This window comes from Schistocerca nitens, chromosome 5 (genome assembly GCF_023898315.1).
Source record: "Schistocerca nitens isolate TAMUIC-IGC-003100 chromosome 5, iqSchNite1.1, whole genome shotgun sequence".
Lineage (NCBI taxonomy): Eukaryota > Metazoa > Arthropoda > Insecta > Orthoptera > Acrididae > Schistocerca > Schistocerca nitens.
In genome coordinates, this window is record NC_064618.1 from 556,842,197 (window position 1) to 556,861,167 (window position 18,971).

At 41.8% G+C, this 18,971-nt stretch overlaps 1 protein-coding gene across 3 annotated transcripts in view; it reads left to right on the top strand.

Annotated features, from left to right (window-relative positions):
• Positions 1–18,971, top strand: part of LOC126259806 (DENN domain-containing protein 1A-like) — a 289,351-nt gene that overhangs the window by 15,941 nt on the left and 254,439 nt on the right. For all 3 annotated transcript variants that reach the window (XM_049956834.1, XM_049956836.1, XM_049956835.1), the window contains exon 2: positions 14,393–14,548. In XM_049956834.1, the coding sequence (XP_049812791.1) occupies positions 14,393–14,548 (156 nt within the window). The remainder of the gene's footprint in view (positions 1–14,392; positions 14,549–18,971) is intronic.

Here is an 18,971-nt window from a genome sequence, read left to right on the forward strand (position 1 = left end):
GATGTATTCAGCTTACAAAATTTCTTGTTTACTCTTAACTCCCTGAATGCCCTTTAGTGTCTACAAAAGCTTGTACCCAGAAGATAAAGCAGTCCAGAATATTCAGGATGCCGTTCTTGGTCTGAAAAGGTTGGAAAGGAAGATTCATTCTCCTGGTTATTGGGAAACAAGGGACTTGGGGTTGTGGTCTTCAGGCGGATGACTGGTTTGATGCATTGACCACAGTACTTAATCCTGTTCAAGCTTCCTTGGCTACTGCAATATACATCCACATGAACCTGCTTACTGTGTCCATCTAGAATTTTAACACCCCCCCCCCCCCCAATACACACACACACACACACACACACACACACACACACACACACACACACACTCTCTCTCTCTCTCTCTCTCTCTCTCTCTCTCTCTCTCTCTCTTCCCTCCATTGCCAAATTGACATTTCCTTCATGGCACAAGATGTCCTATGAACTGATTCCTTCTTGTAGTCAAGCTGTGCTATGAATTTCTTTTCTCCCCATTTTGATTTACTACCTTATTATTTATTTACCCATCAAATTTTTGACACTGTTCTGTAGCACTACTTTTCAAAAGCCTATAATCTCTTGTCTGAACTGCTTCTTGCCGACCTTTCACTTTTTTTTTCATAGGAAACTACACTCCAGACAGATACCTTTGAAATAGATTTCCTGACAATTTATATTCAATGTTTATAAAATTCTCTTTCTGCAATGCTCTTTGTGCTACAGCCAGTCTGCATTTTGTGTTCTCTCTCTGTTCCAGCTACCATCAGTTATTTTGCTGCCCATTTCCCAACCTGACTCCTTCAGCATCATTTGATTTAATCTGACAACACTCCATTTCCCTTGTTTTAATTTTTTTGGTTTTCATCTTACAACTTATTTTTGAGACACTATACAGTCCATTCAACTGCTCTTCCAAGTATTTTGCTTTCCCTGACAGAATTAAAATTTCATCAGCAAACCTCAAAGCTTTTATTTCTTCTCTGGTCATTAATTCCCTCTCCAAATTTCTCCTTGGTTTCCTTTACTGGTTGCTTCACTTACAAATTGAATAACATTGATGATGGGAGACATCATGTCTCATTACCTCATCAATCATAGATTCGATTTTATGCCATTCGATTCATAGCTGCAGTCTAGTTTCTGTAAGAATTTTGTTCCCAGTATTTTCTCATCGCTACTATCAGTATTTCAAATAGTGATTTCCAGTCAAAATCGTCAAAAGCTCTTTCTAAATCAACAAATGTTATGTATGTAGGATTCTCTCTCTTCAGCTTATCATTTGTTTAGTATTGCTTGTGTATCTCAAGATTTCTCCAGTATCCAAACTGATTTTCCTGAGGTTGGGTTCTAGAGATTATTCCATCCTTCTGCAAGTAATATGTACTTGTATTTTGCAACTATGGATTATTAAACTGACCGTTTTGTAATCACCTGTCAGCACCTGTCCCTCTTAGAACTGAGATTTTTACAGTCCTCTTGAAGCTGAGGTATCATATTTTGCACACCATGTGGAATAGTTTTCTCCTGGCTGGCTCTCCCAAGGATCTCAATAATTCTGTGGGAATGCCTTGTTTCGACTTAGATGTTTCAGAGCTGTGTCGGATTCTTCTCATAGTGTCGTACCTCTAATCTCATCCTCATCTAAATCCTCTTCCCTTTCTATAATATTCTCTTAAAGTTCATTTCCCTTGTAAACCCAATCTGTACATTACTGTCTTTCAACCTTCCCTTTCTTGCTTAGTACTGGCTTGCCATTGGAGCTCTTAATATTCATACAGTTGCTTTTCTTTTCTCTAAAGGTCTCTTTAATCTTTCTATAGGCATTGTCTATCTTACCCATAGTTAAGACATGCTTCTGCAATCTTGCATTTGTTCTGCAGCCATTCCTGCTTAGCCAGTTTGACTTTCTGCCAGTCTCATTATTTCAGAAGTAATTATTCCCTTTCACTTGACACATGCTGCATTTTTAAAATATTTTCTGTTTGTTAGTTATATTCAGTATCTCCTTTGTTATACAAGGATTTCTACCAGTTTTTGTCCTTTTGGCTATTTGATCCTCTGCTGCCTTCACGCTTTTCATCTCTCAAGGCTACCCAGTTGTCTTCTGTGGCATTCCTTATTCCTGTTTCAGTTAATCGTTGCGTAATACTCCCATTTAAACTCTCCAACACCTCTGTTTCTTTGAAGTTGATCTGTATCACACTTCCTTAATTTCCTCCCTTTCTCCCCCTGCGGTCCGGGTTTATAATAGGCCCGAGGTATTCCTGCCTGTCATAAGAGGTGACTAAAAGGAGTCTCTCACTTTTCGGCCCTGCGAGTTCAGGTCCCATTCTATGGTTTGACCTGCCACTTTCAAAATTCTACAGAAGTGCGGGTCATATGGGGAAGAACACCTTCATGGTGCATGAGCTATCCATAGCACCCTTAGATTCAATCTCCTGGGTCTCTTGCATCTCCATCTGCGATTCAACTGTTTGGGCGAGGACACTTTCCGGGATATGCCGTCTTCTTCCGCTGTCTTCTGTCCTCTTTCACCCCCACGACAGTATTGGATTTCTCCACGCCCAATATCCAGGACGGTAGCCAGTCCATTGTGGTGGGGTGTCATGTACCCATTTGGTGGTAGTGCCCTGACAACACAGGGATCGCACTGCTGATGCCTGAGCTGTAAACTCCCCATGTATGCCATGGATTAGACGTCTGTCTTCCTGGGGCATCAGGACTCCCAGCAATGGCTATCATGCCACACCTTTGCTGTGGCTGGGTGGCACCCGTGGGGAGAGCCCCTGCTCGGAGTGGGTAGCATCAGGGTGGAGGACCCGCAATGAAGTGGACTAAGTCATCTCATGCTGGTGACCGTATGGCATCAGCAGTCTCTAAGAAGGGCAAGATCGAATACAGTGTTGTCAGGTATGACCCTAAATCATTTCCCTCCCTCGCTACACCATGGGAGGAACATAGGGCTACTGAATTTAGAGAGCCATATTCGCCTCGGTTTTTAGTCTGTAGCAGAATGGATGGGGACTCCTTTCTACCTACAAAGCCTCAATTTTTCATGGAACGCTTTGAGGATAAGTTTGGAGAAGTGACAGCACTGTCCAAGATGCAAAACGGCGCAGTCTTGATTCAGACAGCATCTCCACCCCAATTCCGAGCATTACTCGCCTGTGACAAGCTGGGTGATATTCCTGTTTCCGTAACTCCCCATAAAAGCCTCAACATGGTCCAGGGGATCATTTTCCATTGCGTTCTCCTCTTGCAGTCTGGCAACGAGCTGCGGGGTGTTCATTTCATGTGGCGCATTTACAGGGGACCCAAAGGCAACAGGATTGCTGCTGGTGCCTTCATCTTGGCCTTTGAGGGTGGTTCATTGCCTGAAAAGGTCAAGGTGGTGGTTTGTTGCTGTGACGTTAAACCATACATCCCTGCCCCTATGCGGTCCTTTAGGTGTTGGAGGTTTGGCCACGTCTTCCCACTGCACTTCCAGCACCTCATGTTGAGACTGCAGGTGTCCACTGCACCCAGATACTCCATGTCCACCACCTCCCACTTGCATCAACTGTGGAGAGCACCACTCCCCCTGCTCACCAGACTGCCCAGTACTCCAAAAGGAATGAAAAATCATGAGCACAGAACCCTGGACCAGTTGACTTACACAGAGGCTAAACTTAAATTTAAAAGATTACACCCCATTAGGTTGATGTTGACATATGCTGCAGCTACATCACCATCGCCGTCCCAAGTGCCAGTGGTTCCTCACTCTGTTCCACAAACAGTAGGTCCTCTGGGCCACCAGAATACATCTGCCCCCTTGGTGGTAGAGGGCAAATATTCCTCTGTTGCTCCCAAAGCACCTACTTCGGGAGCAAGGGCCCCCACAAATGCAGTGGACATCGGTCCCCTCCCCCCTGCCGGAGAAGCAAAAGCCTCCTCCGGCTCCTGTCGTGCAGAAGGGGTCCCTTGGGGCCCTCTCCCAAGGCCTCCACTAATGCCACGACAGACACTCGCCAGTGGCTGAAGGAGCCAAAAGCTGCTGGACAAAGAGCTTCACGGTCTTCCTCCGTGTCTGAACCTGCTTCGGACAAATCTTCCTAGCAAGCCCCTAAGGAGAAGTGAGAGCGCAAGCAAACTAAGTAGTAGTCTGCTAAGAAACAGGACCCTCTAGTGGCCTTAACACCACCACTCCCTATCAGTTCTGCATCTGAGGATGCCGTGGAGATCTCAGTGTCCCATGTGGACCTGGATCTCATTGATGCATCATCCACCATAGAAATGGCTACAAATACTCAATTAGTGGCAGCAGGTGACCCTGAGGCAAAACCTGCCTCCTCGCGCGCTTCATGCCTTCCCAGCCTCATGATAATGTCATCCTCCAGTGGAATTGCGGTGGTTTTTTTCCACCACCTGGCTGAGCTGCAGGAACTCTTAAGCTTTACACCTGCATTACCCTTTAGGAAACCTGGTTCCCGGAAATGTGGACCCCTGTCCTCTGTGGCTATAAGGGATATTACAAGAACCATTGTGACTATAGTAGAGTGTCAGCTGGAGTCTGTCTGCAACATTATCTTCCTCCAGACAATGCAATACCCCTGAACACATTGGCTGCACTGATTGATCAACTCCCTCAACCTTTCCTACTTTTGGGAGATTTTAATGCTCATAACCACTTTGGGGGGGAGGGGGGGAGGGGTTTACTGTCACAACTCGACCTCTGCCTCTTAAATGCAGGTGACCCCACACATTTCAGTGTGGCGCATGGCACATATTCGGCCATTGATCTCTCGGTTTGCAGTCCTGGCCTTCTCCCATCTACCCACTGAAGAGCACATGATGACCTGTGTGGTAGTGACCACATCCCCATCTTCCTGTCACTGCCCCAGCATCAGACCCATGGACGCCTGCCCAAATGGGCTTTAAACAAGACGGACTTGGAAACTTTCACCTCTGACGTCTCCATTGGCTCTGCCCTTCTTGGTAACATCGATGTGATGGTTGAGCAGGTGACTACCACAATCGTTTCTTCGGCAGAAAATGTGATCCCTCATTCTTTAGGGTGTTCCCGGCGAAAGACAGTCCCTTGGTGGTCGCCGGGAGTCACTGTGGCAATTAAGGAGCATCGGCGAGCTATACGTCGGCATAAGTGGCACCCTTCCCTGGAGTACCTCATAGCCTTTAAATGGCTCCGTGCCCGCGTTCGCCAGCTTATCAAACGATGGAAACAGGAGTGCTGGGAGAGATAGATCTTGACCATTGGGTGCCATATGTCGCCTTCCTAAGTCTGGGCAAAGATCAAACGAGTTTTTGGGTACCCGACAGCAACAGGTGTTCCCGCTGTTAACGTAAATGGCATGTTATCTACTGACGCAAACGCGATTGCCGAGCACTTTGCTGAGCACTATGCTTGCACCTCTGCATTGGAGAATTATCCCCCAGCCTTTCGCACTCTCAAACAGCGGATGGAAGGGAAAGTCCTCTCATTCACTACACACCTCAGTGTACCTTATAACGCCCCATTTACAGAGTGGGAGCTCCTCAGTGCCCTTGCACAGCTCCTGGGCCAGATTGGATCCACAGTCAGGTGATTAAACAGCTCTTGTCTGACTGCAAGCGACATTTCCACGTGATCTTCAACCGGATCTGGTGCGATGACGTCTTTCCATCACACTGGCGGGAGAGCAACATCATACCAGTGCTGAAACCCAGCAAAACCCCACTTGATATGGATAGCTATCAGCCCATCAGCCTCACCAACATTCTTTATAAGCTGCTGATACATATGGTGTGTCGGTGGTTGGGTTGGGTCCTGGAGTCATGTGGCCTACTGGCTCCATGCCAGGGTAGTTTCAACCTGGGTCGCTCTACCATTGATAATCTTGTGTCTCTCGAGTCTGCCATGCGAATATCCTTTTCCAGGTGCCAACACCTTGTTGCCATCTTTTTTGATTTATGAAAAGTGTGTGATACCACCTGACGACTTCATATCCTTGCCACATTATATGAGTGTGTTCTCCAAGGCCCACTAAACGATTTTTACTCAGAATTTCCTGTCGCTTCGTACTTTCCTTGTCCAAATTGGTGCCTTCCATAGTTCTCCCATAGCCAGGAGAATTGGGTCCCGCAGGGCTCTGTATTGAATGTATCTATATTTTTAGTGGGCATTAATGGTCTAGCAGCAGCTGTAGGGCCATCCATCTCACCCTCTCTGTATGCAGACGACTTCTGCATTTCACACTGCTCCACCAGTACTGAGCGGCGCTTACAGGGAGCCATCCAGAAGGCGCAATCATGGGCTCTAGTCCATGGCTTCCAGTTTTTGGCTGCAGAGTCATGTGTTATGCACGTCTTTCTGTCAGCGTCGTACAGTTAATCTGGAACGAGAACTTTACCGTATTGATGATCCCCTTGCTGTAGTGGAGACATATTGACTTTTAGGTTTGGTCTTCAACGTCTAATTGACTTGGCTTCCTAAATGTTTGTTGCCCTTCCGTAATTCTTGTGGTTTTTCCTTTCTCTCCGTTTTATGGTGTCAGTCTCGCTTGTTTTATTCTCACCATTTTGGCATTGTTTTATTCGGAATAAGGGACCGATGACCTAGTAGTTTGGTCCCTTCCCCCTCTTTTAAACCAACCAACCAACCAAGCACCCCTGCCTTTCTACAATTTCTTCAGTTAGTATCTAGTGTTCATAACGAACAAATTATGATCCTAGTCCACATCTGCCCCTGGAAATGTGTTGCAGTTTGAAATCTGATTTCGGAATCTATCTTACTATTCTGTAATCCATTTGAAACCTTCCCGTGCATCTATGTCTCATCCACATATACAACCTTCTTTCATGAGTTTTAAGCCAAGTGTTAACGATGATTAATTTATGCCATGTGCAAAATTGTACTAGGCAGCTCCCTATATCATTCCCTTCCCTCAGACCACATTCTTCTATAATTCTTTCTACTATTACTTTTCCTACTATTGAATTAGAGTCCCTCAACATAATTTAAGTTTCATCTCCCATTACTATCTGATTAGTTTCTTTTCTGTCATCATTCGTTCTTCCAATCTCTTCATCATCGGAGAGCTAGTTGGCATATAAACTCATACTTGTTGGCTTTTTCGGTAAAATTCCACACTCCAACCTTAAGAAGAATACCAGTCTTGTTTTTCCTGATGACATCCTCCTGAGTAATCCCCACTCCATCACTCCCCAGTGATCCGAGTGGCTCAGAGAAGAAGCCATCGTAGTTTAATCATAGAGTAGGGATGCATGCCCTCAGAAAAAAATAACAGCTATGTTTCCCTGTGCTTTTAGCTGTTCGCAGTACCAACATAGCAAGGCTATGTTGGCTAATGTTATAATGCTACATCAGTCAATCATGCAGACTATTCCCCTGCAACTGCTGGAAAAGCTACTGCTCCTCTTTGGGAACCATAGGTCAGTCTGGCCTCTCCACAGATACCCCCCTGTTGTGGTTGCAAATATGGTATGGCTATCTGTATTGTTGAAGCATGCAGTTCACCTCAACTCGGCAAGGTCCATGGCTCATGGAGGAAATTAAGGACAATTAATTAGCTGCCAAATTTCTCACAGTGCTATCCTTCTAGATGCTATCACCTTACAGTTGAGGCACAGAGTCCTGCGCAGGTAGGAAAAAGTGTGTCTGGAAGTGACAGACAATAAGCTGCGGCTGGTAAAATCAACAATGTGGCCGTAGTGTACCTCATTCCAGCTTGCCCTCCTATTAATAGGATCTAATCACAACATTCGAGTAGATCCTCCAATGTATAGTGCTTTGGCATATTGATCATAGCATGGAACATTTTAGTTTAATGTGTTTTATTTTTTAACAAGAGGGTAGAGGCAAATTTACCTGCAGACTACCCATGTATTTTAGCTGGAAATAAGATTAATACAAATTTTAAGATTCTGTGAAATATGTGACTTGTGCTCAAAAACTTGCTAGTATGTTGCCTACCATGGAGGCTGACACACCAATATTTTTTAGGAGTTATCAGCCAGCCACACACCTTGGTGTTAATTTGGAATTCTTCTTGTATTATTCATGTCTTAAATATGTAGGCTTGTTTTGGTGGATTGTAAATGCTTTTGTGTGTGCAATACCCACGTGTATATGTGCATTTTGCTATCCCATGACTTTTGTCACCTTAGTGTATTGGCGACCTTATTGTTGAGCTGAAAAGCATGAACATCGGTCTGAGATGGATCCTGACACAAACTCTATCTTCTTTAATATTTGTTAAGGCTTTCTATGTCCAGATCATCAGTGTATCCAGTTTTTTTGCTTACAGTGTAAGGCATATTGTTAGTGTAGAAGGTGAAGAATAATGGTGCTAGAACTTGTGTTCTGCAGGTTTGTTGTGTCGTTGAAAGCTTTCTGTACCACACACAGCTAGGAGAATAAAGCAAATACTTACAACAGGTACACAATAAACAGTGCAAATCTTCTTTATACAAAGATTCATATTGTGCATTTCCAGGCAAATAAAAATAACTTCCAGGTATCTGAAGCAGAGATCAAAGAGGACATCCTAATTGAAACTCCATGTATGAAATTCCTAGGCTTCCAGATTTATAACGTACTGATATGGTACCATTAAACATATGTTGCTGTTGTGGTCTTCACTCCACAGACTGGTTTGATGCAGCACTCTATGCTACTCCATCCTGCGAAAGCTTCTTCATCTCCAAGTAACTACTGCAACCTACATCCTTCTGAATCTGCTTAGTGTATTCATCTCTTGGTCTCCCTCTACGCTGCCCTCCAATACTAAATTGGTTATCCCTTGATGCCTCAGAACATGTCCTACCAACCGATCCCTTTTTCTAGTCAAGTTATGCCATAAATTCCTCTTCTCTCCAATTCTATTCAGTACCTCATCATTAGTTACATGATCTACCCATCTAATCTTCAGCATTCTTCTGTAGCACCACATTTTAAAAGCTTCTATTCTCTTCTTGTCCAAACTATTTATCGTCCATGTTTCACTTCCATACATGGCCACACTCCATACTTTCAGAAATGACTTTCTGAAACTTAAATGTATACTCGTTGTTAACAAATTTCTCTTCTTCAGAAACACTTCGTTGCCATTACCAGTCTGCATTTTATATCCTATCTACTTCAACCATCATCAGTTATTTTTCTCCCTAAACAGCAAAACCCATCTACTACTTTAAGTATGTCATTTCCTTATCTAATTCCATCAGCATCATCTTATTTAATTAGACTACATTCCATTATCCTCATTTTGCTTTTGCTGATGTTCATCTCATATCCTCCTTTACACATGTAAGTTAACCAAAAAGCTCAGTTTGCTTGCTTCACACTTAAAAATCACACTCATTGTGTACCAGCAGATGGGATTCGTAGCATTGTTTTCATATGCTATCAGTGCTTTCCTATAGCATAATTTTCTGGGGTAGTGCAGCTCTGATCAAAAACTTATTTTTGCTACAGTAGTGTGCAGTAAGAAAATTGTTTAATTTAAAAACCAGACATCTCGCAGAAGCCTCTTCAGGGACTGTAGGATCTGTTCACTCAACTGCCAGTATGCCAGTACGTTTACTCTGTGAAGTACATTTATTCTATGACAGTGTTTGTAAGAGGGAATTTAGTATGAACTGTAAAACAGCAGTGTTAGAAGGAAAATTGATTTCCATACAGACTGTTTTTCCCTTTGTGGGGGTTCAGAATGTAATATTATATTCTGGTGCAAAAGTCTATGGCAGTAGACATGAGGTGGGAAATCAGAAAACTACAGGTACTCGAAAACATGGTAAAATGGTATCTTATTAGCCATTTCTTCTCTAATTTACCAGGTTGTTTGAATTTAATAATGGATAATTCAATTAACACCGATGTTCATATCAAACAGATTTTAATTGTAACTTTTCCAGTATACGACAGTTGATAGTGTTGTTACATAAAATGCGTAGTATGAGATAGTAGATCGAAACAGCAGCTGAGTAGTGTAAAAGGAGGAGTAGTGGTCAGTCCCCTGTCCAAAGTAGCTGCCCCCCCCCCCCCTCTCTCTCTCTCTCTCTCTCTCTCTCTCTCTCTCTCTCTCTCTCTCTCTCTGTGTGTGTGTGTGTGTGTGTGTGTGTGTGTGTGTGTGTGTGTGTGTGTGTGTGTGTGGGTGGGGGGGGGGGGGCACGTGCGCACTTGCTCCACCCTCTAAACTCCTGTAGTCATAGTCAATCAAATTCTTCTGGGTGTGTGACCCTATTGTCAGTGAGTAAAATTTTCCATCTTGGCTACTGTTGCAAAAGGCCTTCCTGAGAGTGTTTATGCTAATGCTGAATGAGAATAATTTTGCGCATTATATACTGATGGAAGCAGCTGTTATCGAACTCTGATAGGATATTGAAGACGAGTAGGGGTGGGGAGTGTTAGATGTCCTTTGTTGGTTTTTTTATTATTTCTTTTCATTGGCGGAAATTGATTATCTCGATTGGTGTTTGCTTTGCTTGCCACTGGTAGATATAGGCAAATGGGAAATGGAAGGCAGTTGTGACTTAGCGCTATTTACTTGCTGCCTGGTGCCAGTTAAGGTGTACCAGTACTCTATGTACCTTCAGCCACTGTGGTCTCCCACATGTCTGTGTACGTTGCTTCACATGAGCTGCCATTCCATAGCAATGTTACTGCTGGAAGCCAAAATGCCGAAAGTCAGTATCCATCCCCTCTATCCATGTTCACAGGCAAGCGACCTACAATCGTGAATAGAGTGGGTGGGTACTGACTTGTGGCATCTTGGCGGCCAGCAGTAAAAGTGACACGAAATGGCAACTCGTGCAAAGCAACACAAACACAGGCACATGGTAGACCACAGAGTACTGGCACACCTCAGCCTGCACTAGACAGCAAGTAAACATGGCTGCATCACAACTGCTGCCTGTTCCCCATTTTCCTGTCCATCAGTGACAAGCAATAAGCAAACACAAATCAAGAACATCTATTTCCACCAATGAAAATAAACAATGAAAACACCAATAAAGGACATCTGACACCCCTCCTACTCATTCTCAATATCCTATCAGAGTTTGATGACAGCCGCTTCTGCCAGTATATAACAACCAAAATTGTTCTCGTTATGCAGTGAGCAAAAACACCCTGAGGAAAGCCATTTGCAACAGTGGCCGAAAAATTGGAGAATTGTACTCAGTGACAGTTTCGTCACATACCGAGAAGAATTTTATTGACTGTGACAGTGGCCGCAGAAGCCTACATGTACATCTTATTGTTCAACCCCTTAGTCATCTGTCAAAAGACCTGCCTCACTCTATCCCACTACCTCTCCCTGCCTTTCCTGGTTCTTCAGCACCCTCTCACCATCTCTGCCAGCTCAGGCAACTGCTTTCAATAACCATAAATCGGTCTCACAGTAACTGCAGGAGTGTATGCTTGGGTGTCTGTGTGACTGTGTGTGTCAAAGTGCGCAATTTTGATGGAAAAAGAGCAAGAGCTTGAAAGCTAGTGAGAGTACGGTTTCCTCTTACTTGTTGCTATGTGCCACACATCAGTCTGCTACAGGTGACTAGATGCCTTTCCCACATTTTATGTACTGTTCCAGGAGTTCCCATTAGTCCTCTTGCTGAAGACTGCATATAAAATTCGAAAAACCTTTGTCTCCCTTATTTCTGTTTATATTTTTATACCTGATAAATAAATTCAGCCATAGTTTGTACAGCAACTGTACCAAAGGTCATCTGAGTTACCTTTCTGTACATTAAGGCTATAAATGAACTGAACAAAAAATTTATAGGCAAGCCAAAACATTTATAAAAGGTGCAGTTTTTTTCCCTTACCATTTTCAGTTTGCTATTTATCTGCTACTACATGCTTACCCTTTCCATCTGTACACTGGCAACTGTGAAAAGATGTTGCTTATGTACTGTAACCATGGAGGGCTTGTTCATATTAATAAGCAGTGACATCTGCTGTAGTATTAACAGAAAATTGCAGTATTGAAATGTGACTCTTTATCTAATTTATAAATGGACTACTTAATATGTGCTTTTAAAGTACTTTTGAATACACAGTAGTTCTCAATTTCTTGCTTATGTTGCATGCAGTTTGTTACATTATATACCCTAGACAGGAGCATAAAAGTTGCACAAAACTATCTTTGCCTAATCTATAGCGTATGTGTTTATCATACACAGTTTATCCAGATTTAATTTCTAGTACTAGTCAGAAATAAATTGTTCTTGAAAGTGAGACAAAAATTACAAAGGTCATTGAAGAGTTTTTCATTAGACATCTGTCTACTTTATGCAATATCCTTAGAGATTTTTATTTACATGAAAAATTTCACTGGCTAAATTTATTTTACACCAGAAGTTAGTTGAATAGGACAAGATGAAGTGAAAAAAAGGCATTTTAATTTTTAAATCAACTCAGCAAGGGATATTTCTGAGTGCTAGTCATGCCCAGATTGATGTTATTAGACTGTCAGTGCGTTAATGTAAGCTTGTTAATCACTTAACTCTAAGAAATATTACCATTACCATGGAGTTTCATTGATGAGGGGCATTCAATAAGTAATGCAACCTTTTTTTTCATGGGTTGGCTTTATTCATGATTCCCGTAGACCATATTATTCCCACTCTTTTGGCTACAAAACCCTATTTTTCATTATGATCTCCATTCGATGCACTGATTGTACTCCATCTTACTGGGAGGGCCTGTATACCCAAATGGTCTCACTGTATTGGTCAATGTTGGAGCCAACATCTTGCTGTATCTATGACCTCCCCTTCACCCATATACTGCCTCCTGTGGAGTGGATCATCATTGAAGTAAACAGATAGAAGTCAGGAGGTGTGAGATCTGGGCTGAGATGAAGAAGAACAATCCAGCGAAATTTTGTGAGCTCCTCTTGGGTGTGCAGACTTCTGTAAGGCCTAGTGTCGTCATGGAGAAGGAAAAGTTCATTTGCATCTTTGTGCTTAAGTCATTTCTTCAATTTCCTGAGTGTAGCATGATATACTTCAGAACTGATCATTGCAGCATGAGGGTAGATATCAAACAGGATAACCACTTCAGAATCCCAGAAGACTGTCGCCATGATTTCACTAGCTGAGGGTGCAGCTTTGAACTTTTTCTTTGAGAGGTGCTGTTGCCCTACTCCAGGGATTGCCATTTGAAGTGATGAACCCTTTTACATCCCCTGTGATGATTATTGGCAAAAGATTGTCATTCCCATCCTTGAAGCAAGCAAGCAATTCTGCACAGGTGGTCCTTTGTTGCCCAGCTGCACACACCTTTGATTACCCCCCGCCCCCCTCTCCCCAGGTGGAGGAGTGTGTCAGCCAAACCAACAGAGACATCCAGTTGAGCAGCAAGGTGTTTGAGTGTGATCCGTCAGTTACTTCGAGTGAGTGTGTCCGCACATTCCAGGAGGCACAGCTGTGAGTGGCCAGCCAACAATGAGGGAGGTTGGGCAAGTGTGCATGACCTTGTTGCAACGATAAGACGCCTCACCCAATGATTCACCATGCTCTTGTTCACTGCCAGGTATCTGTAGGTATTCTGCGAGTGCCTACAAATATCTGTGGTGCTTTGGTTTTCCGCCAGAAGAAACTCAATGACTGTTCTCTTCATGGAATGCACCTCTATTACAGATGCCATTTTGAAGGCTATGTATAGTGCTGCCACATATTGGAAATTCACAAAACTTTGGGGGCTTATACAGAAATATTCTATGATGTTCCACACAATTTTGTCAACCAGAATTTTTCATGTGTTGGTTAAAACTTGGTACATCTATTCTTTTTCATATATGGAAGAAAAAAAAATTGCCACCTTATAAGGCAAAATCTTTTACAAGAAACAATAATTTCATGAAATTTTTTGTGTTAACTTGTATCTACCAACAGCAGTACAGGAAAGCAAGACTTGCATGTGAAGAACAGAAATATATTGTTCTTTTTTACTCTTCTTTACGGTTTTATATCCAACTTATCTGTAAAAAGAAAAGGAAATAATCACCATTTGTATAATTAAGTTAATATCTCATACTTCTGTCTGTAAATACAATGAAATTACCCAGTGATCAAATTCTTTGCTTGCATGTTTCAGTGTGTTTCTGTCTGTCATTGAATAATGTCCCATAGAGAATGTATGTATCAGCTAGCTCCATATAGTAATTTATTGTGCCCTCTCACAGAAAATATGATGATGACATGAAAAATAAATGCTGATGACCTTACTATAAAGAGCTCTAATGCCTACTGGAAAAAAATAAACTTCCAGAAAATGTCTTTTAAGAATATTGGTAAAAGTATAACAATATTTTTAAGAGCAGTAATAATTTATATTCCTAATATTACCAATTTGTGTTTGGCAGGGACAACATCAAACATTTGTTCCAGTGTTTCTGTGAAGTAGTTGCACCAAGAGGTGACAAAGAAGCATGGATAATACAAAAGTTTCCTGACAGCTACAGGGATGAAGAAGTGTTGAAATCTGTTCCCAAGTTTGCATACCCATGTGAATTTCGAAAGTAAGTATTAGCTCCACAAATTGCACTAAAATCAAATGCAGTATATCTTTGTCATCTTAGTTGTAGTATATACAGCAATATTTTGAACTTTGCTATTTAACTTATGGCATTATTATGCACTGGAACATTATTGGAAAAACCGTGAACTTTCATTATTGAATCCAAATTCGTTGACAGTTTTCTTGAGCTGGAACTTTCCGAACCATCCCATCCTCTTCACTTCAGGAGCTCAACACATTCACTCCAATTTTTAGGTCCTCTTTTCCACCTTATGCAATATTCTAGAATATGGTTATTGATGCACCACCACTGTCACCACTTACAATCACCAATCAGCTTTATGGCCCAGTTTCACTCTTGGCTGGTACTCCTAATCAATAACATTGGCAATTCCATTTGACTCTGCAATACACATAGAACACCTCATGAGCAGTCCTCGTTTCTTCAAATGTCCCTGAACATACCAAAACCAGGACTGAAAGCATCTTTCTGACCTTACAAGAAATACTCGTAGACTATTGGGAGAGACATTTGAAGACTATTGGAACAGACACCTGTAGACTGTTGTGAGAGATACCATGTACGTGTTCACAACTGGATGTTGTCTAGCTGTACTCCAGGTATATTGTGACAGAATATGAAATGGAATTATTGATGTATAGCAGCATGGTTTTGTTGCATGTAATGCTTGTGTTTACAGGCCCACTTACATTCACAGTGTGAAATATTTATGTAACACATTTTAAAATTGTAGCTATGTGGTATATGCACAATTTTAAAATTTTAAAGTCTCTCAGATGATGACATTCTGTTGAAACTAGTTGCATAACATTAAAGATTTTAGCAGCTTTGTGGTGATTCTACATTAAAATAACTAACAAGGTTAACCCTTTGCACTCTAAAATGCAGACACAAAGTGTCTCCATGCACTCTTATTTAAATGATCACCACCTAGGCAGCGAGCATTCTACAGGAAATTGTGCAAGTCTTTTTGTGGAAACAATAAGGCCATAAAACAACAATTAGTAGGTACATTAAAACAAAAAGTTTGCTTCTATTCAAATATATTTACGTAAGCATTACAATACTGAACTTGTCACACTGCAATATTTTTTGAAACTTGTGGTTGGATTGTTTCCTTTGTCATTTCAGTCAGATTGCTTGCAAATGAATCATTGTCATCAAAAGCATTGTCACTCTCATATTCACTTAGACATTCTTCTAAAAGCTCTAGAATCTCTTGCTCAGAAAGGACTGTGGGCGAAGAACTAGCCACTTCGCATGTAGTAATTTGAACATAATAATTACAGCATTTCTCTCAACACAGCTGGTACAGTTAAACAGTGAGTTAACACAGGTCTCCCTAGATGCCAGTGCTGTGCAGCATTGTTGATACCTATTACAGTTAAGTTTGAGAATGGAGAATATGAGTGCTGTGAAAAATCGTCTCAGATGAGGCATGACATCGGAGTGGAAAAAAAAATTGTAATGTTGAGTACCACTCCCCTTTAGGGAGAGGAAAGGGCTAGGTGGAATAATTCAGGGCAGTTAATTTATTCATGATTTGAGTCACTAGCATTAAGATGATTTGTCTGATATTTGTCCAATATGTGTCTTTGAGTATCGCCTTCACCATGGTATCATGAACTAACTGATGAAATGTTATTACTGCTTGCAAATAGAGAATACAGGGAAGGAAACGTAAGGTTTGTTGTTCATCATCCTGACACAAAACTTTCACATTCTTCCTCTTAATATGCAACTTTATTGTACTCTGTCATAATTGTTGTCACTCCTATCTGTTTTCTTCTAATGTTATGCATACACTTTCCACTCAGTCTTCCATCTCAATCATCTCTTAACTCTTGGAAACCAGTGAAGAAGAACTCTACACACACACACACACACACACACACACACACACACACACACACACACACACACACTTTATCTGCACTTGAGACAAACAGAACAATCTGGCTTCTGTCTCGGGTTCTTCGGCCGACGTTCATCTAATAATTTTTCTGACGCTAGATGAACGTCGGCCGAAGAACCCGAGACAGAAGCCAATAGGCAGTTTGTCAACAAGTGGCCACGAAAGCTTTAACAATTTTGTAAACAGAACAATATTACCACAAAAAACTGGTTCAGATATGTTCAATTAACACATATTCCTCCTTTGTTTCCTCACTTTAAGGATCTGAAAACTTATCCTATGACTATCAATAACAGTTTTGAAGATATGAAATATCCTTGGCTTACTATACCACACAGTATCTGGCTTTGCGCTTTATGTTTATGACATTATAACTCCTGTACTAAGTGTCACACAATGATATAATTTTGCAGGTACATTCAGTGATATATGTAGGTACTGTCTGCAAAATGCGTTGCAAATGGAATTATAGCAATGAAGCAAAAAAAATTTATGATTTCATGCCACATGTGGTGTGTTTACTGCATGAACTGGGGTAGTAAGAGAGAAATGTTTTTCGTTTGTCATTTTATAGGGGTTGTCAGTGAGGAAATTTGTGTAAAGGCTTGAAATTATGTGTAAAGTTTGTTGCATGTCCCTGCGCATTTATTCTCAAGCATTGAGAATAGTGATTTTGTTGACACTGAGTCAAAAAGCACACTGAAAATACATTAAACCTAAAGAAGGTGGTAAATAATTTCAGGGATAAATGCATCAAACTCACAAAACAGTTGAGTCACTGAGTTACCGATAGGTACATAAACAAGACTGAAAATGTTACTAGCTTCCAGATGAATCCTTCTTCAGAACTAGAGGACACATACGCATGCATATGCCTGTGGACCCCCCATGAACCATGGACCTTGCCGTTGGTGGGGAGGCTTGTGTGCCTCAACAATACAGATAGCCGTATCGTAGGTGCAACCACAACGGAGTGGTATCTGTTGAGAGGCCAGACAAACGTGTGGTTCCTGAAGAGGGGCAGCAGCCTTTTCAGTAGTTGCAGGGGCAACAGTCTGGATGATTGACTGATCTGGCCTTGTAACGCTAACCAAAACGGCCTTGCTGTTGCGGTACTGTGAACAGCTGAAAGCAAGGGGAAACTACAGCCGTAATTTTTCCCAAGGGCATGCAGCTTTACTGTATGAGAATTGGGGAGAAGAGGAGTTTGTGGCACAACTTGACTAGAAGAAGGGATCGGTTGGTAGGACATGTTCTGAGGCATCAAGGGATCACCAATTTAGTACTGGAGGGCAGCGTGGAGGGGTAAAAATCGTAGAGGGAGACCAAGAGATGAATACACTAAGCAGATTCAGCAGGATGTAGGCTGCAGTAGGTACTGGGAAATGAAGAAGCTTGCACGGGATAGAGTAGCATGGAGAGCTGCATCAAACCAGTCTCTGGACTGAAGACCACAACAACAGCAACAACATGCCTGCGGAGATACGTGGTGCTAACACTGCAGTTTGACTGGTTTGGGGCCTGTGTCTGATGGAGTGGGTGAAGGGAGGAAGGCATGGGGTAGGAATGCAGCACCAGTGAGGCGATTCTCGCCATGGGCACGCAAGTTGTGTGCAGTGCACAATGGCATGGTAGAGTGGATTGGAAGGAGGAAATAGAACAGGGAAAGGAGGCGGCTTTAGAGAAAAGGGTACAAGTGCAGGATGAGTCAAGTTAGGAGCATGGGCCAAGTATGTAAGTGGATGCTGAGGGAAAAGCTAACAAAGGTTTAGATTAGGAAGATTAGGGGATCAAAGGGTGTGTTGCAATACCTCATCGATTAGCTGAGTTGTTACCTTTATTGATTAAAATATTTATACTCCTCGAACTTTCCATGACCAGAAAAAGAAGTAATTCATACTCCTTAGCTCTGTTCTACAGTTTTCTTCATGAAATTTTAGTGGCTCATTGTGCTACATTCTCTTAAAGCTTGCTCCTTTGCTTCATTAAAATCGAATGGTTTTTTTTCCCCATCTCTCTCCGTGGTTTGTGATAATTTTAGTGAATATCTCGTATGTTCTGGAGAAAAGGCTTCTTTGTTCCCTTTTTTATGGAAGAGGTTTGGCGAATTGTCTTCCCATGCAAACAATCTTTAACTAGAAGTCAGTAGAGCGCTTGCCCATGGAAAGCAAAGGTTCTGATTTAGAGTCTTGGTCCAGCACACAGTTTTAATCTGCCAGGAAGTTTCAGTCTCTAAATAATATTGTTAGTTACTTCTATATTACTTTTCCTCCAGCTTTAATCGTTTCTAATACCATCTGCCAAAGTTTAAATTATGATAACTTTAAAATCTAAAGTGGTTTAGGGATATCGCATCCTGTACAATTTATTTATTTCGTAGTAAAATAATAAACTTCATTTTTAGATCTATTTGGTACATATAAATTCTGTATTCTATTTCTTTGTTTCTGAAATAGCGTGTTAAGAACAAACTTGTTATTCCTTTTA